Source organism: Enoplosus armatus, chromosome 13, assembly GCF_043641665.1.
Source record: "Enoplosus armatus isolate fEnoArm2 chromosome 13, fEnoArm2.hap1, whole genome shotgun sequence".
Lineage (NCBI taxonomy): Eukaryota > Metazoa > Chordata > Actinopteri > Centrarchiformes > Enoplosidae > Enoplosus > Enoplosus armatus.
In genome coordinates this window covers 19,647,297-19,669,405 of record NC_092192.1, presented here as the reverse complement: position 1 = coordinate 19,669,405, position 22,109 = coordinate 19,647,297, and the positions used below count along the sequence as shown (strand labels likewise).

General features: G+C 43.8%; 2 protein-coding genes across 3 annotated transcripts in view; one reads left to right on the top strand and one right to left on the bottom strand.

Moving 5' to 3' along the window:
* Positions 1–5,270, top strand: part of camkk1a (calcium/calmodulin-dependent protein kinase kinase 1, alpha a) — a 29,497-nt gene extending 24,227 nt beyond the window's left edge. The window contains exons 12-16 of the mRNA XM_070917292.1: positions 276–363; positions 1,789–1,917; positions 3,253–3,356; positions 4,747–4,794; positions 5,198–5,270. Of these exons, the coding sequence (XP_070773393.1) occupies positions 276–363; positions 1,789–1,917; positions 3,253–3,356; positions 4,747–4,794; positions 5,198–5,270 (442 nt within the window). The remainder of the gene's footprint in view (positions 1–275; positions 364–1,788; positions 1,918–3,252; positions 3,357–4,746; positions 4,795–5,197) is intronic.
* Positions 5,271–9,444: 4,174 nt separating this feature from the next.
* p2rx1 (purinergic receptor P2X, ligand-gated ion channel, 1) lies at positions 9,445–21,189 on the bottom strand. Of its 2 annotated transcripts, none has more exons than XM_070916802.1 (13): positions 20,866–21,189; positions 17,880–18,024; positions 15,887–15,958; positions 15,469–15,538; positions 14,210–14,297; positions 13,948–14,028; positions 12,963–13,104; positions 12,632–12,777; positions 11,092–11,182; positions 10,944–11,009; positions 10,755–10,850; positions 10,057–10,101; positions 9,445–9,961 (listed from the first exon to the last, which is right to left on the bottom strand). In XM_070916802.1, the coding sequence occupies exons 1-13, from the start codon at positions 21,000–21,002 to the stop codon at positions 9,956–9,958; spliced, it is 1,185 nt and encodes a 394-aa protein (XP_070772903.1). In that variant the 5' UTR covers positions 21,003–21,189; the 3' UTR covers positions 9,445–9,955. The 2 variants fall into 2 exon arrangements, with proteins under 2 accessions (XP_070772903.1, XP_070772904.1); XM_070916803.1 differs by having other exon boundaries at positions 15,481–15,538.
* Between the last annotated feature and the right edge of the window lie 920 nt (positions 21,190–22,109).

The following is a 22,109-nucleotide window of genomic DNA, read 5'->3' as shown; positions in this document are numbered from 1 at the left end:
CTAAAACTTACTGAAATTTAACAACCTGAGAAAGCATATTGTCTTTGCTTTTTGAATTGCTCACAACACATATGCAACTTGTGATAAGGGGTTGCAAGACGACATAGCTTCTTCTTAAGCCATCACAAGGTTGGGAAACACATTTTTACTGACCTCTGGCCCTGCCTTTTTATTGAATAAAGAGTATATGATACAACAGTCTGATCTAAATAGGGCCATGGATGACTTTGGTGTCCATGTTCTCAACACTCATCGTTATCTTGTGTTTGGTGCAGACCAAAGATCAGTGAAGAGCTGCGGACTCTGATCTTGCGGATGCTGGACAAGAACCCGGACACCAGGATCACCATCCCTGAGATCAAGGTAACACCGAGGACAAAGCAGATGTAAAATGTCACCACGGGGTTAGTCGCTTACTGTTCTGCACGACGGACAGCTAACTTGAGCATGATCAAAACGAGGATGTCATTGTTCGTGATCAGACACAGCGCGACACTTGGGCTTTTCTCTCCTGTGATTGGCTCGGAGGACTCTGACCTCACTGTGGTACATATTGTAGGGTTCGTTAGACATGCTGTGTTGCTGCAGGGCATGATGAAACCTGTTTGTCCCTATGGAGGACTGCACTAAAATTGGGTCTGTAGCAGAGCAGGGCAGGGAGGTCCAGGACCAGCCATGGACAGATGACATTCCCCTCTCCCCGCTGTGTTTCCATGACACAATGTAATCATGTGTCAGTGAGTCATTTTCTCACCAGAGACTCTGTTTGTGTTCATGGGACAAGAGATAATTAGGCTGCCAGGCATCATGCGTATCGTTGTGCACACACACACACGCTCCCACACAAACACATCTCTTACCAGACACGAGTTGGAAAATGCAGCTTAGTAAAACCCTTTAAACTCAGTAGAGATAACTCAACTTAATTCATGCACTAAATTCACTGAGAAGTTGTAATGTAACAACCTAATTAAATGCAATCAAATAGTCCTTTCATTTAAAGCAAAAACAGGTTTTTACTGTTTATTTACTTGCATTATTACTGTCCAAATTTGTCTGTTACATACTTTGAAGTGATGGTACCAAATTTAAACTTAACAAGACTCAAGCTGCTTTAGGTAGGTGACCCATTAATATAAGCACCCTGGTTAATCTGTTGATGCTCACTGATTTGAAACGTGGGCTGATCTTCTGGTGTGTTCCCAGATTGTGGGAGTTTTTGACTCGGATATGGAAGAAAAGTGAACTTCCCGATTCCTAATTTTTGCGTTTTGAGTTTGAGCGTGCAAGTTGTGTCGTCTTGTTGGAAGTCTCACCCAACTAGCTCATGAATGCGCCATGACATTTTAACGGATAAGTTTCTTATTGTCAGTCAATCCCTTGAAAAGACCAAAACCAACAATGAACTGATCCTTTTAATAAGTATGAACACATCAATGAGCCATTACACTGGGTGACGTGTTTCTTTTACGATGAACATGGGCACTGTAGTTTATATTGTGAAACACCACCCTCCTGCTGTAAATACTCACAAGAGCCTCAAATCCCTGATGAAAAGTAGTTCCCAACAAATGCACTATATACTGCTGTTTGAGTAACGTTTGCTGAAAGCTACTTTTTAGAAATTAAAGTTTATATTTGTGTTTTTGTTGATTTACATCTTCAGTAGGAACGAATGGACCGGAGCTGAGAGCTCAGACTGGGGAAGTCCGTATTGAGAGTCTTTTTGTGAGATTAGTTGACAAGAACAAGCCAATATATGTCATGTCTGTCTTTGTGTGTGTTTAGATGGAACAGTGGGTGACCCAGGGAGGCACTGACCCCCTGCCTCTAGAAGAGGAGCACTGCTCTGTGGTGGAGGTGACGGAGGAGGACATCCAGAACTCAGTCAAGTTTGTTCCCAGCCTCTCTGCGGTGGTAAGCAGCCCCGAGTGTCCTCCGCTCCCCAAGCGTTTGCGTCGCACACGTTTGCGTCAAGTTGATACAATTACGCTCATCATTTCCAGGAGAGCAGTCCTGCAGTCCTCTTACCATGATTGTGACAAAATGCAGCAACACACAACGTTTCAGAAGGCAGTCTTTTTCACCTTCATAGAGGACAAGGTTGCCTATTCAACTTTGAAATTTAAAAAAAGCACACCGATGTCCCAGTTTCCTGTACTTTTAAAGCTTTTCTTGTAGTTGACCACCATTTCAACCCATTTTTACAGAACAGTAAGGTTAAAACTCTACCGTAGTTGCAGCAATTATTTCCATAAACCATGAAGCACCACTGCAAAGGAACAACTTCCCTGAATGGGGGAAAACCAGATTCTACATCATCTGGCTCCATAAATGCTCTAATGTTGCATTCATTTGGAAACAAACTCACATAATGGCATAGGCATGCACAGTGCAGCAGCACCACATAAAGGGCACATTGACTCACATGATTAAGATGCATTGTCTTAAAAAAAAATAAAAACAGGAACGTTTTTGATGATATCAAATATTAAAGACACCAATATTAGAATTATTATAGACAGGCGCCCAGTTTAGGCTGATGACAGTTTATATATGGACATTTTAAGTATTTAGAGACTCAGAAACGCGCTGGAAAACAGTAAACCAGAATTTGAATGTGACACTTGTACATGCATTTCCAAAACACTCTTGCAAGCCAACATGACACATGCCATTCTAGTGAGAAACAGCAGCTGGGAGCAGTGATAACGCCACCCGAGGCCTAGTTAGCAGGTAGTAAGAAAAGAACAGAGTGGGTCCTAAACCATCAGTGGGAAGCCTGTTAGCATTCAAAATTATTAGCATTTAGAAAACATTAGCATGTATGAAATTCATTCTATGTGACCTACCTGCTGTTTAACAACAAAATATACCAGACACTACATATATGTTAGATGTTGTGAAAAAGCTCAGACACCTGCAGTGTATACAGGCAAAGTTTCAGTAGCAACAAACTATGTCACGACAGGATCATTTATCAGCTGCAAGGTGTCATGAAAAGAGACTATACTGATTTGCTGTGTGCAAATAGCTAATTATGCACTGTTTGATAACCTGGAGGTTTCCTGCTTGGCATATTAAACAGTTTCCAGGCATTACTTTTAAGAACTTGCACCCTGCGTGCAAGTCTCTCAGTGATGTCGCTCAGAAATCCACCTACCATACTCTCTGCGCAGAGCCACAGGCACGAAACGGAAGAGAGTCCTTTTGCGCCTCTTTGTAACGATGCTGTGTCTGTGCATGTTTCAGATCTTGGTGAGAGCCATGCTGAGGAAGCGCTCCTTCAGTAACCCCTTTGAGTGTCCGAGCAGGAGAGAGGAGAGGTCCATGTCTGCACCTGGCAGCCTGCTCATGTAAGCACACACAGTCCAGCTGCCTGACAGTCATCCATGTCCAGACCTCCCTTGTACACTTAATACTTGCATATGTCGTCCGTGAAGGTAAAAACCACACAGGTCCATTCTTATTGCAGAGGCTGCATGAGATTCTGGCATAGATGGGTACTTCACACCTGCGTCTTCTTTCTGCTGTATCAGGTTAACTAGCATTCATTCCTGCAGCAGCAGCAGCAGCCAGGAATTGGGTTGCCATAGCACCATAATTCATTCTTTCATTGTATGCAGTGGAGGTTACAGCTTTTATAAGTGTTTCTTTGTGCGTTGCTTTCGGCTTTCAAGGGTAGCATTCAGAGTAACAGAGAATGACACAGATCCACCGATGCCTCGGGCTGACCTTGGATTTTCAGTTACATGGATTGAAAGCATCACTTATCCCCTCGCGCAATTTCAAAGTATACAGCCAAGGGCAAATTGGAGCATCTATAGCTGCTCCCTGCTGTACTGCGGGTGCCCTTGGGACAGTAATCCGTGTTATGTGTCTAGCAGACTTCATGAAGATGGACCACTCACTGTGGTTCTGACTGTGGAGGAGCCTCTAATCTCCTATGGTTGGGGTTTTATTAGATGACTTCTCCTCTATCTATGCCGAGGTTTCCCCAGTTACACTCTGGAGCTGCTATCTAAGGTGAGGGTGTTTCCAGAGGACTCGAAGGGAGTTTAAAACAATACTGCCCCCTGCTGGAGTGTGAAAAAGCAATGCTTTGTACATCTGAGGCACTGGAAAAACAACCTTGTGGCTTACGTGTAGCATTTTATCATCGGTTTCAACCACTTTTGTTTTAATGTGCACATATGGGACCATCAACAACAACATGGGCAGCCTCTGAGAGCCTCCAGAGAGGCTCTACTTCAAAACCCAACCGCTGAGCTTTCAAACATCTTCTGAATGGCAGGTGGAAGAAGTGAATTTCTAATAGTGACACCATGACATCGCCAGCGTTATTTTCTCAGACTTGTTAAGGCTCGTCACAAGCCGAGAAGCACCCCTCATGATGAATAAACTGAATGCCCGAAAATAATGAGATGTCGTTTTAGTGTTGCTTATTTTGTCTGAAAATATTCTTTTTACATTGGTATGAACTAGAAAAACAGGCAAATTCCTCACATTTTAGAAACAGTCATTTAAGCGTTTCGTCGGTTATTGAAATTGTCATTGATTATTCTTCTGCACTGGTAATTTCGGCACCGTTATTGAAGCGACACATAGCTCCTTCATGTTGAGGAGGTGAAGTGTCTGGGGGGGGTAGGCCGTCTCCACTGGCGATCATGTCTTTGACCCCATGAGGTGACCTTTTGCCCTCTCACCTGTGACTCTTTTTCATCTTTTTCTCCCACTGTGCTGCAGGGACTCGTGGCCCTTCCGGCCCTCTTTAAAACTCCACCCCTCCCTCAGGTAACACTTGTACAATATAGAATGGCACGCTGTCTGTCCCACATCTACCAGCCGCTGCGCCCATCATCATCCTAGACTCCTCAACTCTCGCTTACCCCCATCATGAGAAGTTGTGGAGCAGCCCCTTCCCCCGCTGTCATCTCAGAGGCTGTTGTCATCTCCCTGCTGCTGCCATTTAACGCTGTGTCGCATTGATAAAGCATTGTTTGTGTGTTTTTAACATTCATCATGTGTCAAAAATGGGCAAAGAGCTTCTCTGGTTGCCCTGCTGAGATGAAGCACAAGCTTAATAGTATCATCATGTGGATCTCCGTCCCCACTGCGGTTGTCCAGCTCGATCGAACCATAGAAAGAACATATTGACTGCTTTCTCTCCCTGTCTTTCCTTTATGTCTTCTCACAGAAAAGGCAGCACGGGAGACGGGCCCAGAGAAGGAGAGCTGGAGGACCTGCATGAAGACGAGCCCTCCTCTTGAGTCTTAATGACGCTCCCGTCACCAGAACTTTGTCTTCATCTCCATCCTCTTCACGTCCCTTTGCTTGAGCCGCCGTGTGCTCACCTCTTCGTCCACACACACGTCCTTCAGATCAGTGACACACTACAGGCGCATCATTCTGTACACTGGAGAGAGTCAAGGTTTTAAATCTGATATATATCACTTGTGTTAACATTCAGACTTGTACTCTCAGGCTTGCTTTCCTTTTTGCTTCCTCAGCCTCATAGTTTCCTTTCTTACTTTTTTTTTTCCTCCAACGTGGAGTCTCTGAGCACTAAGTTTGATCTACGATGTTGCTTGTCTTAACTGCTCAACCACTTCCTGTTGTGACTGGCATCACTGAGCCGATGAGAGGAATTTCTGGATCATTAACAGTTCAAAAATTGTTGCGTGAGATAGACAAGAACATGTTTGTCAGCATTACACTGTAACGTGGGGGGGGGGGGGGACTGTCAAACTGATTTTGTTTGTACACATCTGCATGATGAATTGTTAGGCCTCCTCACAGTGACAGTCATAGCCAGCCCGACGAAGAGGAGAAAAAACCTTCTTCAATAATCACCACAGACTTCAGCATGTAAATGACACTATATTGTCTCTCCAGTGAACTACAGGGCTTTTTATTTCTGATCAACGATCAGTCATTTTGATATTGTACAGTACATAGATGTCCTGAGGTATCATCAAGTGTTACCGTCTCACAGCCCTATTCTCGTGTCTGTGCCATCAGTAGCTTTTGTTTTGGAGCTGGGAGACAGAGTTTGAAGTCCTTCCTGTGCTGCCTTCACGGCCCTCGGGCCCGACTGGTTGAACTTCTCTGACAGGAGGGAAAGGAAGTCAGCTGCGCGAGGGTGAACACGCAGAAAGGACAGAGACTTTGCTGTGCTTGAACACGTTTCAAAGTGACTTGTGCCGCTGTGTGATGAGTAATTCTTTTTATGTTCGAAGGAATTTCACGCTTCTTCTCCTACTCTGTTGTGTGTTGTTTGTCCGATGATCTCTGTCCTCGAACACTGTCTCTTTCTTTTCTTGTCAAACTGTACATTTTGATTTGATGTGAAGTGATTGTGACAGAAATTGGAGCATTTTCAGTGTGAACAGATTGAAAAAAGGACTGTAAACTACTCTGATTGCCTATACTTTAAATAATTCCCCTTTGAATGTGTTATTATACAACATTCTTGGATGCAGAGCTGATTTAAAGGCATGAATAATATCATTGTGCAAGTTAAACATCAATGAGCGCTCTTACAGAAGGAATTGAATCTACGTGTTCAAAGCTATCCAGGCTACAGGACTTTACACAGATTTATTTTTTCCAAGACACTAAATATTATCCCTTAGGGGGTCCGTGCAGTTAAGGGAAGGGTCCAAATAAAATATTAATAATGCTGTGAAGGGTCATGCAGTTTTAAAAACTGAAAGATTTAACCCACCTCCCCACCGCGGTCACTTTCGTACAGTCCCTAACTAGTTTCCCTGGCTGACCTTTTGAATTTCCAACTAGCCGTGCCAGTTTGTAGAGCTGTGTAAGCTCGCTAGTTAGCATGCTAACCATGTGAGTTCACAAATGTTGGGGTCATGGATGAATGAAAAGGAAAATGTTCTTTTTTTTGTCATTTGAGTCCTTTGTTTGCCATTCAAGGTGGTCAGCTAACTTAAAGGAAAAGCCAAATCTGTGGGTTGTTTTGTCTCCGCCGACTCAGATCACTGAGAATATTTCTGCCCCCACAGAAGCTCTGCTTCAGATAAATGTTTATATAACTCCATTTTGACCCCCCCCCCCCCCCTCTTCTGCTGGCCCGGCGCGTCGCCCTGTGAAAGAAACCATGTTCGGTGGGCGATGATCACTTGAACCGCAGTGAAAAGGAGCATTTCAAAGTCATGATTAGACCCAGGCTGACAACAACAGCAACAGTTCCCCATCCACTTCAGCACGGCCCCGTACGGCTGATTAGAGAGCGCGGCACTTTGCATTTCCTCTGTTAATCTTGCCCCCAGTGTCCTCCAGCGAAGGATGCTAACTGAAGCGCAGAGAGTGGAGAGGGATTGGTAGGATCCGAATGGGAAAGCATTTCACACACTGTTATTGAGCCTCTGTGTTTAGGGATTCATGTTCACAGAGACTTCTTGACATTAGATTGTCAACTTTATTATCGTGTGGGCGCAGGCCAATGCGAAGCTTTAAATCTTTTGGTGAAAGATCTATTTGTATGAGACAAATGAATATCTTTATGTCTAATTGTCTGAAATGTTGCAGTTTGAAATGAAGGGTTGTGGTCGTTCGTTGAATAATGCTGAGGATGATATAAGTGAGTACTGAGGGCTGTTTGAACCAAAAAGTATGAAATTGGTGTGTTATATTTTATTTGCTTAAAAACACACATAATATTCTTATGAGTGTGTGTTGTTTTTTTAATCTAGGTGTTTCCAGCTTTTGGTTTGTATGTATATTGTGTGTTTGTATGGACATTTGTCAGTGTCAGAGGTGCAATATTGTTGTCTTCTCCATCATTGGTGCATTATTGGCTCATTCCCCCTGCTGTCAGGGCAGGCCACTCGTCCTTTCATCTGTATTTTAGCTGTCTATTTAAATATTTGCACTTTTCCACTCACAGATACATAATGACGTTATTGGTGATTACATATAACACTACTGGTACCTGCTAGCCATTTAACATTGTACAGTTTATGACTGAGGAAAAAACTTGCATGGCATCACCTGTAAAAGACCATATTTACTGTGTATCGGCACGTTCTCGCAGTCTCCTGTGCTGTTTGAAGCATTACTCTTTGATATCGGTCTGCATGTCACAACATCGCGACTTGGTTTTCGGGAATTTTTACGAATGAAACTCCAATATGTTTCAATTTTCCAGTGACTTAATTCTCCTGTCTGTGTCAGAATGCTCTAACAGCTGCAGGTTGGTTTTTGAGTAGTTGTTTTGTTGTGCGTATCCATATGATGGCAGTGAATGTGTAAGTGGGGCAGGGGACCTCTGGGTTTTACTGCTGAAATGATGCATGTAAACCCTGTTACATGAGCAAGGTTCAGGGCACAGCTTGAAACAGCAGATCTGTGTTCAGGCTCTTTTCTGGAGACACAGTTATGGACGATCCCTAGCTTATTCAACCCTCCGTCTGTGGGACAGTCTCTTCATGCCACCCAGCCACCACATATTCAACAGTTCATAGTTTCTTATAGTAATTATTACCTCTGCAAATGTTATGTCCTATTTTTCATTCCCCCCCCCCATTTCCACCTAAAGAGATTTCTGCCTCTCTTTTTTTTTTTGCAGAACCAGTCCTACTACACATTTTTGCCAATTTGGTACATTTAAAAAACATACTTTTTATTGTAGTTTTTGTAAACGTACCAGCCATAACTCATTTAACATTTAACATTTAAATGGCATCTGCACATATTGCAACAACTCTGATCGAGCCTGCTGAATTTAACTGAGTTTTATCTAAAGGTGGTCCTACCACCCATGATACATTTATATGGCCATAACTTAGTGGACACATGTATCACTCTCTTGCAATGCAGCATAATTCCTCCTCGTAGAAAGGCCTAATACTTACAGACTTTAGGTAGTCTCCAAAAAATCAGCGCAATTAAATACCACTATTTTGAAGACATCAAATGTATTGGATTTTGCAGCCTTGGCAGAGGTTTGCTCACTCTGAACGCTTTCTGGCTCCGTTACCATAGTGAAGCACGGAAGAACAGCCGCTGTACAGGAAGTAAGTGATTTGTCATAATTTCAGGTCATAATTGTATCCAAAGGAGGAGGACTGTGGGAGAGTGAGTTTGTACATATTAAGTCGGGGACGATTGGACCGCTGCTGTGTATGTCATGTGGCTGTCCTGATATGTGTGTTTCTGGACGTCTGTCTCGTGTTGTCTCTCTGAATGTACTCCCTCGCCTGTGTCAAGTCGCTCATACAGAAGCAGAAGCATGGCACAGTTGTTACAATGTAAATATGTACCAATATATATAAAGAAGCTATTTTTTGCATGCTTTTTGTACACCTAATAATCAAAGACAATAAAAAAAAAAAGAAAACCCTAAATCTTAGGATATTTTGCCTGTATTCCTGTCTCACTACTTTCACTGTGGCACAAAAGAAAAGAAAAGAAAAACAGTAGTAACGTTACTGTACATCTTTTATTGAATTCAGTTGTCGATCACAAGGTGCACACAGGATGAATCCCTCCACACATTATGTGTGCGTGTATCTTGCTTTGACAAAGATGGTGACGGAGGGAACGGATGACTTATGGATGACTAGTGTACACACAGAAGCACTGCAGTGCCAGAAGTTGTACTTTCACCTGTACGGATATGGATATGGAGACAGTTGGGACGTGGAGGTTACACCCAAAGTATGAACAAAAGCAAAAACACCCAAAAGAGTACACATACAGCTGAGCTATGCTAGGACTCCACATACAAGAGGAAGAGTCACAGTCCGTCAGGGTGGCTCTAAGAGAGGGAAGATGTTGTTGGTAGAAGATGTAGCCGAACATCGAAAAGAACTAGAAGACACGTGGAGTAATGTCATTTGACCGCGTGTGTGTGTTGTCTTGCAGGGTCTTTTGCAGGGTTCCAGTGCAGCACACCTTCAAAGTAGCACCTTTTTAAAAGTTTGCTCCCGGGTCACTTCTACACAGGAACAGCAGATAAACAAGACATCAGCCACCACAAAAAAACAAAAGCAAACAGAATTTCATGTTCTAAGAATGAAGTGAATCCCTTACTTTAGATACATCAGTCTCTGTGCTACCGGCCTCTGAATCAGGGTCCTGTGGGGTAAAAGTCAAATCCACAGGACAGGAGCAATTTAGACCTCTCAGGTAACAACATAAAAGGATTCTCCTCATCATCACATGATAGAATACATGAAAAAAAAAAATTCTACTCTACTGTCTAGACGTCTAGACGTCTACACGCACTCACGTTGGACTGGTCACTGCCTTGGACTTGTCTTGCATTTGCTTCGAGGGTGCAATAGACGCTTGGGTCTAAACCAAGAGACTCGCTGTCATGCTGTAAATACAAAATGTTCTGCCTGCTGCAGTTAAAGAGGGCAACTGTTGGGAGGGGGAGGAAGGGGGGCGGGGGTCATCTTCTATCAAGAGAAACCAAGCATGGATGTTTCTGCACTGCCCGTGAATGTTATTGGAATAAACGCCGCATGAATCTGATGGTTACTGAGGGGCACTGCTACTGTGTGCTAGCAGGCTTTGTCTAGTTCTGATGTGTGTTGCATTTCATCACGAAGAACTGATGTTCAGATACAGAATTACACCACAACATCCTGCCAACGTCTGTTCTGTGTCTGTCTGGACTGTTATTGTTGGATGCCTCTCTGCTGCCACCTTGTGTTCAAACTGGTTTTACATTACAACAGTATTTACAGTCAGATTATCGGGTTCACATGCATTGTGGAGCTTACCTGTACATGTGTGTCTGTGTATTTGAATTTCATGTTCTTGTAAAATTCTCTTTTTGGCAGCAAATAGAGCAGCACCAAGTCACATACTACAGTTGCCTGAAAAAGAGTCAGAAATAGATTTGTTTATATACAAAGTATTCCACAGACAAATGAATAATTATTGCAGGTATTAGTCAGGCTGTAACATACCACTCCAAAAATGCCCACCCCCGAGCCTATAGCTGTCAGTGTTGGGATGATGTCAAATCTTCTTGCCTGCAAAGGAGAGCGTGCTATGATTCATCATTTCTCACGTCAGAAATTCATAGAAATGCAAATATCCAAATATGTGACTTACCAGAGACTGCACAATGATATCGAGCCTGATCCCAAACACTTTGAGAAGGGTCCTTTTCTGAACTTTGTCCTCCAAATAATGCTTTGCGTACCTACAAACAGCCATGGGAAGTGTCACAACATGTTACACAGAATGCATTTGCAAAGGAGCCAGAACAACAGCACCTTTAAATCTTAAGCATTATACTGTAAAGAAATAAAATCTAAAATCACATCAGCTGGTGGAGATTTTCTAATTCATTGTTACTGATAGAAAAGGTAATAATAATGGCATGGCATGGAGGACTTCTGATGTAATTATAATAACACCCCTAAAGCTAAAGCATTACCTAAATAATATCCTACTAATGCCTATGCCTATGTGTGAGCGCAGAGAGCAGACTATCCTCAGAATACATTAAACAGTAACAAGTGACGGTTTGAGAAAAATCTCAGAGCACCACGTTGAGCTGTTTTACTGAAGGCAAGTAAACATCATAAACGTCCGGCAGTCTGCATTCAGTACAAACCCCACGGACCTGAAGCAGATCAGCAGCAAACAGTGAGTTCAGGCCAGTCCAAGGAAAGTGAAGTGAGCAATAATAGTAAATACTGGATATGGTGGCAGTATATCAACATTAAAATAGTATTTTGTTGATGTTTGTCAGGCAGTTAAAGCAGACTGAACACATTGAAAATGAATAGCATTTTTTTTCTCTCTCGACATAAAGAAATTTGCTAAACAAGCTTAGCTTAGCATAAAAACTGGAAACGGGGGCAAACAGCTAGCCTGGCTCTAACCTGGCATGGTCCTAAGCCTACCAGCATCTCTAAAACACACTAACACATTCTATATACTTTGTTTAAAGGTCCCATATTATGCTCATTTCAGCTCTATATTTCCATTCTGGGATTCGACTAGAGTAGCTTTCCAGGAAAGTCCTTATTTATCTTATTCCTTCATGCAGCCCCTCAGTTCACCGTCTCTCTGAAACGAGCCACTTTAGACAAACTGAACCACCTCCAAAAACTTGAAGAGTCGTCCTGAGCAGAGGTCCAATAACTTAGACAGACTGAGCAGGTGGATGAGCGTCCCTGTACTTGGTGGGTGGTGCTGTTCCTGGAGCATATGACCTGCTGGGGGCGTGGCCGAGTGTGGTGACTGTATAGTTGTGACATCACAACCTTACGGAAGTCCTGACGGCTCATTTAAAGGCACAGTTTGTACATTTCTCGGTGCACTGAGCGATTTGATACCTTCACAGTATTTATACAGCATCTAGACCTGCTTTATAATCAAACAACACATGGAGATCTCACTTTCTACAATATGGGACCTTTAAATCGTACAACACAACACTTTGTGGTCTGTGTGATCTGTTTCCCCCTGTTTCAGGTATTCATGCTATGCTAAGCTAAGCTAACCAGCTGCTGGATGAGAATGGTATCAATCTTCTCATCTAGCGTCATCTTCGTCTTCCCAAAATTTCAAAAAAGTATTGCTTTAAACAACAGAGCTAGGAGCTTTCTGAGTGTTCATTCAGTGAAGTATATTAGCACACCTGAAGTTGTAGCCCACTGAAGCTCTGGCTTTGTCGGTCTCGGTCGGGTTTCCGTACAGACCGTGGAAGTAATACTTTGGTTTACAGTGTTTTACATCCACATCTAGGTTACATGTCCAGTCGATCACAATACCAATGGCCCCTCCCTGTCAGGACACAAGCACGTAATACACGATACAAGTCTCCATTACAACGTGAGAAACAAAAGAAACGACACACCAAAAGACAGTGGACGTGCAGCTGTGATCAGATGGAATGAATATGCCTCTCCACCTGAAAAATCGTCCCTGTCCATTCAATGTTGAGTAAAGATCGTGTGCAGCTAACTCACCACTCTGGCTATTGTTTCGAAATTGAAGCCGGACATTTTAACTATGTCTCCCAGTCTGAATATGGGACACAGTGGAGAGTCCTTTGGATCATGAAGGCATTTGCTGATGTACGCAGCATCAATACCCTCCACCAGGTTACTCCTGAAAACACAGTTAGTCATTATAACTCACAGTTATACTCTGAATAGAGCAATTTTAGTGTGTTGAATGCTTGTCTACATGATTTCATATTATTTTTTTCATCTTGAAGCAATTAACACTCCAAACATATTGTTAACTGACAATCTGAGATTTACTTCTTTGCACATCTGAAAGCACAAAATCCTTCTTTGTCCTTCAGCATGACTGAAGAGGGTTTAAAAAGTAATTTTACTCATTTAAGATATTATTGTCTGGTATTGTTTTAAAGCATCATCAGTTTCAACCCCTGGTATGGCAAAACGTTCAAACTTAAAGGGGTACTCCAGCCATTTGGTGTCACACTTTTATAAAGTTTGATAAGGTTTGGGGTCTTGTGAGAGACAGATTTAAAAAAAGGAAAAGTCAAAATCGGTGAAGTCGAAGCCGAGATATCCTGACTTTTAGTTCCTTGTACGAGTCGAGCTCCAAAAACACTGGATCCTACAACTCACACAATGCAATTCAGTAAAAATCTTTCATTGGATCTTACCGGCCTGGCGAATGACCTCGTCTTTAAAACTCCATTCCCTCAGTTTTTAACACAGACTTTCTGTCAAATATTTGACGTCTAAAGCCTAACTCAAGATAACCTGATGATCATCGTTAGCCACAGAAGACATTATGCAGTTGTTGCAGAGTAGAACTAAACTGACCTAAGGGCCCCTTCAAGCAGTGTTTTTATTTGGCTTAGGATATAGTTGTAACAACGTATGCCAAAACCTGGCTTATTTCTATGCATCTATGTTCGAAAACGTGTAGCATCTGCTGAGCTAAATTTAATTTGACATGAAAGAGGTCCATCACCTTGTGACGCCAAATAAGGGGAAAGTTACAGAGTTTTTGATGAACAGCGTGTAGTTCTCTGCAGACATCAACAGAGGAGGACTAGATGGAAATAAACAGAAGAGAGAAAAGGATCAACTCCACTATGTTGAGGAGCATAAATCCTCACAAATATATCTCACGTACAATTACGTAATCCAGTTAACGGCACAGAATCATCACAAATTCAATCGTCGGAGTCACTATCAACCTGCAGCGTGAATGATTCAGTGTTTCCACGTACTCTGGTATTTTGTGATCCTTCTCAACGGGGCACCAAGTCAGCACCTCACAGGTCTTGGTTTCATTCACACAGACTCCCGTCATTTGTCCTGGAAATTAGAGACAAAACTTAAAACTGGAGCAAGCATGAGGCAAAAGTACTTGTGTTTCAAGCCGCGGAAAAAGAAAGACGTAGGCTTTAATCGCCTTATCTTGAATTAGCATCAACAGCAGCAAGCGAGACATAAAAGTGAAGCAAAGCAAACGCTGAAATAGCCGTTTCCCTTATCTCGCCCCCATCCGAACATATAATTTCTCTCCACATTAGCTTTGTTGGTATCAGTCGCTCTCTCATCACGTGCTGGGCGAGTTTCACCCAGCTTCAGTCTCTGACCTTTCACTGGTGCCCACCAGTCTGTTTAGCTACGGGGGCGCCCCCCCATGTTTACTTGTCTACAAGCATAGAGACAGCACGCCGCCTCTAAAGAGATACTGGCACCTCAAGGTGAATTTGACTGGTCTGAAACAGACAGATCTAAAGCTTTGGCTAACATTGGCCTTATTGAAGTCGATGTGGGACGCGGAGGACTTGAAAGGGCTCAGAACTGAACCCTGGGACAGACGGAGGACTATAAATTTATGTAACTGCTCTTTGAACTTGCAGATAATACTGCATATGTTTGGATTTAAAAAGCTCTAGTCTGAATGGTTATTGGTTTTTAATGTCTCTGTGTGCTCAAGATTTGCTCATGTGAATTATGGCCACGTCTGTGCCCGTGCTTATATACACATACATGTGTCTACTTGCTTAAGGCAGGGTTTTACCTGCACGCTTGACTGATCAATAAGCCACAATACCAAACACGCACTCTATGGTTGATTGCTAAGACTTAGGTTGTTGATTTTAATTTGTTTTTTTGTCTGTGCTGGATGAGTGCAATGCGTGAATTACGTCTAAATGTTTACCTTAGCTGTGATGAGTCACATATGGTGTATCTCAGTTTCTACTGTGTGAGCCCGTCCTGTCACAGTTCTCAAGAGCCACAACCCATTTTGCAAATACACTGCTCCGTAATCTGACACGATCCCTCCCTCAGTACATCATGGTCACTGGCTTTAAGAAGTTTAAGTTCATGAAGTTTAAGGAGGGCTTTTGTCTCTGGCGAAACAGAAGGAGATAATAAAAAGCCAAAGACGTGGACTGAGTTTGGTCACAGGCAGACGGACGGTTATTCAGTGAGGACTGCAGGGGTCTCACACTGTCGGGCCGTCAGGATTTACCGTGTCCCGTACGTTTGATTCTCCCTCCTTCACAGTCAGCATCTGAGCTGCAGTTGTGCTTGCCTTGGAGCTGTTAGAAACAAGAGATTGGGGTCAGTGTGCGTATACAACTGTGGAATGTGAATTTGAAGAAAACAGTACATTTTAAATGTGAAAACAACATGGTTATGTGACCTTCATTGGGATATCTTGCAGCACTCTGAAAACTGCTGTTTAATGTCATCTTGAAGCCGTTAGGTTTAGAAAGATCTTTTCTGCTATTCGACAGCTGCACAATTACCCAAATTACAGAAACAGTCTTGGAATGAGACACCATTTCCGTTTAGTTTTACTATTTATGGAAGTGTATATGTCCAAGGGAGAAGGAGAAAAACGGGAGGAAGAGACGAAAAAGAAAAAAGGGAACATTTTCTCCTACCTCCGGACACTTTCCCATCTTCTGACCTTCCGTTATGATGTAGTTTGTCATGACCACAAAAGACGAGTCTCCCTGAGGTACAGGATCAAAAGAAGTAATGTGTTCAGAATGTTTTTATCTCATCTATTTACACAATAAAGGATGCTGGAGTTGTTGTGCATCCCACTGGGTGGCCGAGTTGATATCACAAACACCTTCAAACTAGTTTTCAGCTTTCAGCTTTTGAATAGTTTGACATTTTGAGAGTTTTGAGAGTTAGATAAGAAGATTGATGCCGCTATCTGTAAGGTATACAATGTGAGTTATAACACCCTGTAAACATTTGCAGTCCGTGTTGATTGGCCTGACGTACCGACTGTACAGATGTTAGCTGCAAGCTGTGTGTGTTTGTGTGACAACTCAGCCTCTGACTGAACTCGGAACTCAGCAGAAACTCCAGTACTTTCTCTTTCCTTTTTCTCTCTGCTGTCTTCGCATCAATTTCATACTGCCCCAGGCAAAGTCGCATCTAATTGCATCTTTCCACTGACTTTGTATGGACTCATGTCGCCTCTAAAATGTATAAAATGCATACATATTTCCCAAAAATTTCCCAAACTATTGTTTTGATATACTTTTTGATCATGGTTAAGCTCTTTTTATGTCCATGGGAATTTTCTTGGTGTAAGGTGGTATCATTGGTAATGTCATGCTGTAGACAAGATACCGGTTCCTTTTACGACAATATGCTACTTTGGCGCTGATGACCATTACGTTTATTGCTGCAGAGGCCATATTCAGAGCATAAAGTTTGTAGCTGGTTCGACTGAATTATCTCATACTAAACCATCGCTACGTGAAAACATAGCCTGGGGGGTACTCACAGACAAAGAGGTTTTTATCACAGAACAAAGACGAACTGGTAATTGATACCTACCTGATCAAAGCGTGCGATGTTATACCAAAGTGACCTTTTCATCTTGTTGGTTGGGTTTATCATACCAAAGCATGTGCCAAACCCACTCTGAATTAGAAAAGGTCCACACCCAGACCTCAAAGCAAACATGACAATCTTCATTGTGGCTCTTCATTTCTTTCCCACAGCTAACAGGACCCAGCGACATTATATTTGAGTCTCCCTTTTGACAGGTTGTTTGCTCAGTTCTTTACAGGATGCATGCAACGACTTTAGGAAAGCACGGAGACACCTTGATGTTGACAAAGCCAGATTATCAGCAGGGTCACCGAGCCAACAGTAACATTCAATCTGTGTGCACTTCATCCCAGTGACGTCAAGGATTAGATCTGAGCGTAAAATCTAGCCGGATGTTTTAAAAGCATGACTAAACTTTGATCTTTGTCACGATCTGACCAGCGACCAGCTTTCTTTAGGGAGCAACGTGTTTCGACGTTGCTTGTCTGACTCAGTCTGATGTTTATTCACTCTGACAGGTTGATTCATGGACTGTGGATGTTGACTTCATCACATCTGAGTCCAGCCCAGATTTAGAACGATCCTCACAATGGTCAATGACGTTTACCAGGTGCGGAACCTGAAGGTGTTCAGCTCTTCCCTCTGAGTGTCAGACACTCAGGAAGAGACTGGAAATCTGTATCTACTTCACCTGTTCATACACTACCTCACTATTTATTCTAAATGTTTAAGTGCAATACATATATAGTCATACACTTCAGTGCAACACATACATACATATACATTGTTATTGTATATATTTTTTACCTCATTGTTTACTTAAATACTGTAAATGTGTATATTTTTTATTTTCTATTTCTTATTTTTATATTTTGTACATACTTTTAGTTCTAAATTATGCTACTTTTCTACTCTTGAATGGGAGCACCGGTACTGTACAATTTCCCCCCGGGGATCAATAAAGTATTTCTGATTCTGATTCTGATTCTGAACACATTCTTGAGCAAGTAGGAGTCATGAGATGAGCACATATTACATGTTCCTGCATGCGTGACGGGCTTCAACCAACCAGTCGCCTACCTGCGGAGGGAAGACGTAGTCGGCCACATCCCAGATCGTCTCATCTCCGTTCACATTGGTATAGCCCACTCCTTTCATTTTGCTGAAGACGGAGCTTACTGCTGTGTCTGTGGACTGGTAGCCTTTCTCGTAGATGAACACCCACCTGTGAGAGACACAGAAAGCATCTGTCAGGCCTGTCAGCACCTCACACCCCCACCCCATCCCACCCCACCCCAGGCAACCATGCAACCCCACAGGCAAGGGCATGTATAGCAGTGATGACGACATTCTGCACAGCAATCCCAAATGCCAGAAGCATACCTCACAGGGACACATGTGCAAGGGATTGGGGTTGTGCAATGTTATGGTGTTCGCACTCGTCCCTTTTACCCCCACTAAGACAAATCGGACATTTGGAATCTCAGTGTACAGACATTTACTAGTATATTTGTGTAGTGGCTACTTCCCAGTTTCCCAGTGGCTCAAGAAGGAAGTAAATAATGTGCTTTATCACAGTTGTGGTTTTGTACAAATACAGTGCTGTGAGCAATAATGAAACTTTGCCAGCTGATAGCACAGATCCACAAATAGTACTTCTGAGGTATCTGGGTGTCATAATAAAATGCTTGCATGTTTATCAGTGCAAAGAGATGCAAACTACCCTCCGCCAGGTATACTAATTGTGATAATCAGCATATGAAGGTTCATTTACTGTAATCAAGTACCTGAGGATGTCTGTTTTAAGCTACTTTGGGCTTCTGCTTTACCATAAGGCAGAGGGAAATATTGTACATTTAACACCACTGCACTTATTTGGAAGTTATAGTTACTGGTTACTTTTCAAAATAAGATTATACCTCTAAACAAAAACATATTACTTCTGTACTTCATACTGTTGTTGTGGTATTTTTAGTGAAGGGATGTGAGTACTTCCTGCACCACTGGGGATAATCTATGAAGAGCTTGATTATACACTGTCCGGCCAGGGGGTATGCATGGGTAACAGCTGGTGTGCACTGGGAAGATACTGCATGCACACACATGCAGAGCTTTTTTATATATGATGTGATAAGCAGTTGCCCCCCCGGCAGGAAGCCTGCCGGACAGTGTGCGTTGCGGTGGGAGTTCATTTGTTTGTGCACCTCGAGCAGAGTGAAATGGGGCATGCAAAACAAAAAGCGGCGGCTTCTATCAGTTAGGCAAATCAAGGATTCAAGGGGAAGTGGGGAGAAGATGGAGCACATTTGTGGAATAAAGAAACCCCGTGAGAGTGAAATAATGCAGGGATCCTTCAGAACAGCAGTCTCGGTGAGATCTGTATCGGCTCTGACAGAGGGGGGGGGGGCTGCTTGATGTGTGTGTGTGTGTGTGTGTGTGTGTGTGTGGGTGGGTGGTGGTGGTGGGGGGGCTTTTCTTCCCGCCGTGTGCCGAGATGAGGGGTTCATCTTGTCAAGACAAACCAGCCTTCAGCTAATCACTGTGGAGACAATGGACTGGCCTTGTCAACTTAAAAGTGACAAGACGGGATTTAATTAAACAGTCATTGTGGTTCGCTGAGGCTGCTGTTCTCCATTCAGTTAGTGCTCTGCCTTTTGGAGATCCCCCCCCCCCCCCTTTTTAAATTGATTCATCAAACATTTTCAAAACCATTCATGCAGAGCGCTGTCTGGTGTGTCCACCCCCCCCCCCAGAACCGGAGCTGGCCGTGGATGCATCCCTGTTTCATACAGGAGAATCAAGTTTGAGAGATTTTATGCTTTTATGATTTAAATACCAAAAGTAAAAGAGTAACTGCATTTGTGGCAAGTTTAGGGCTAAAAGGAAACGGAATGCTCCTGACAGGGCGGGCCGCGGCTCACTGCTCCGACCTGTCAGCCTTGCTGCTGGGGTGCCGAGGAGGATGATCCGGGCAGCTTTATCTCATGCACATCACCGCCAGCCCTTAATGCGGCCTGATGTCTGCAAAAGGCAGGTGACAGCGGGGGGGGGGGGGGGGGGGGGGGGGGGGGGGGGGGCTCGGTCGTGCACGGCGAGCCTTAATACCAAAGGTTCCCCCTTTTTCTTTATATCAGCACACAGTGCAAACTAAAAGGTTTGAAATGAAAGAGAAGACCATCCACATCATCTCTTGTTGTGACCTGAACCTGAAGAGTGTCCAGATTAAAGTTATGGACCAACAGTTGGCCATCAGGTTTAATCAGCTTGCTGAAATAATAATAACTTTGCCATCAGCAACAGAGGACAGTCTTGAAACTGTCTTTCTCCATCACGTTGTTGGTTTTTTTTTTGGCCACCATCAACGCCACCTTTGTGCCGTTTGGCAACGAATTGGGCAGCGGTTGATGGTTATTTGTGCCAGCATATGCCTCTGCGTGTTCATCACGCACAGCTCCTCAGGTTCTGCTGCACAGAGACACACACACATGCACCAACACGCACAGACAGTACACGACGATCACAAAATCAAACTAACCAAAAGCAGAAACCTGGACGCAAACAAACAGGCTCTCCCTTCCACAGGGTGAATTTCCAGGGAATGCCTCGGACATGTCCAAGCAAGTGTGTGGAGATATGTGGAAGTGAACAAGCATGCTGCCATTTTTTTTTTTTTTGTTTTTGTTTCAACTTGAGAAGGGCAGATGATAAAGAGTTATCTGTCCTCTGATGTCACAGCCTTGCCCTGTCTGCCATCACTCAGCCTGTTTGCCTATTTGCCGAGTAAACAATACCTAACAGTTACAGTATGTATCTCCGACCCTCCACAGGGCAAATAAGATGTCTTCTTTTGGAAAAAAAAAAATGTTTTCCATCAATTTGATCAGCACATGCAGTACAAAATTAAGACATGAGGGTTGTGTCACTCTGACCAACCCAGCCAGCAAGATAGGACGAGTCCGGGAGGTCATTTAGCATCAGAGTGTGATCGTGCGAGACAATGCAAACCCTCTCTGCACTCAGGTCTACCTGTTGCCCCTCTGAAAAAGGTTGGATGTGCGGGTCTTACCCGATGATGTAAGCCAGGACCCCCAGCTGGATCAGACGGCACACCACTCCCACCCTCCTGTTCCTCACCAGCACCTGGCGCGGGGTCTCATACTCAAAGAAGAAGTCGGAGAGGGCGTTGGTGATTTGGCTCTTCATCTTCTCTCATCGGCTGACCCACAGAGAGGAGGGTCACTCTCTCTTCACAACCCTTGCATATATACGCCCAGACCCCCACTTCTCCTCCTGGTCTCCTCTGCCTGGTTCCTCACTAGTGGTGAAGGTCCACACAGCCTCTTCTCATAAGTAACGTCTGACGCGCTTCACGAGAAGTCCTGAAGTGTAGGACTTCCTCTCTCTCTCTCTCTCTCTCTCTCTCTCTCACACAGCTCTCTCTCTCTCTCTCTCTCTCTCTCTCTCTCCCTCTCACACAGCTCTCTCTCTCTCTCTCTCTCTCTCTCTCCCTCTCACACAGCTATCTCTCTCTCTCCCTCTCACACAGCTATCTCTCTCTCTCCCTCTCACACAGCTCTCTCTCTCCCTCTCTCTCTCTCCCTCTCACACAGCTCTCTCTCTCTCTCTCTCTCTCTCTCTCTCCCTCTCACACAGCTATCTCTCTCTCCCTCTCACACAGCTATCTCTCTCTCTCTCTCTCTCACACAGCTCTCTCTCTCTCTCTTGCTCTCACACAGCTCTCTCTCTCTCTCTCTCTCTCTCTCTCTCTCTCACACAGCTCTCTCTCTCTCTCTCTCTCTCTCACACAGCTCTCTCTCTCTCTCTCTCTCTCTCTCTCTCTCGCTCTCACACAGCTCTCTCTCTCTCTCTCTCTCTCTCTCTCTCTCTCGCTCTCACACAGCTCTCTCTCTCCCTCTCACACAGCTATCTCTCTCTCTCTCTCACACAGCTCTCTCTCTCTCTCTCTCTCTCTCTCTCTCTCACACAGCTCTCTCTCTCTCTCTCTCTCTCTCTCTCTCTCTCACACAGCTCTCTCTCTCGCTCTCACACAGCTCTCTCTCTCTCTCTCTCTCTCTCTCTCTCCCTCTCACACAGCTCTCTCTCTCTCTCTCTCTCTCTCTCTCTCGCTCTCACACAGCTCTCTCTCTCTCTCTCTCTCTCTCTCTCTCGCTCTCACACAGCTCTCTCTCTCTCTCTCTCTCTCACACAGCTCTCTCTCTCTCTCTCTCTCTCTCTCTCTCTCTCACACAGCTCTCTCTCTCGCTCTCACACAGCTCTCTCTCTCTCTCTCTCTCTCTCTCTCTCCCTCTC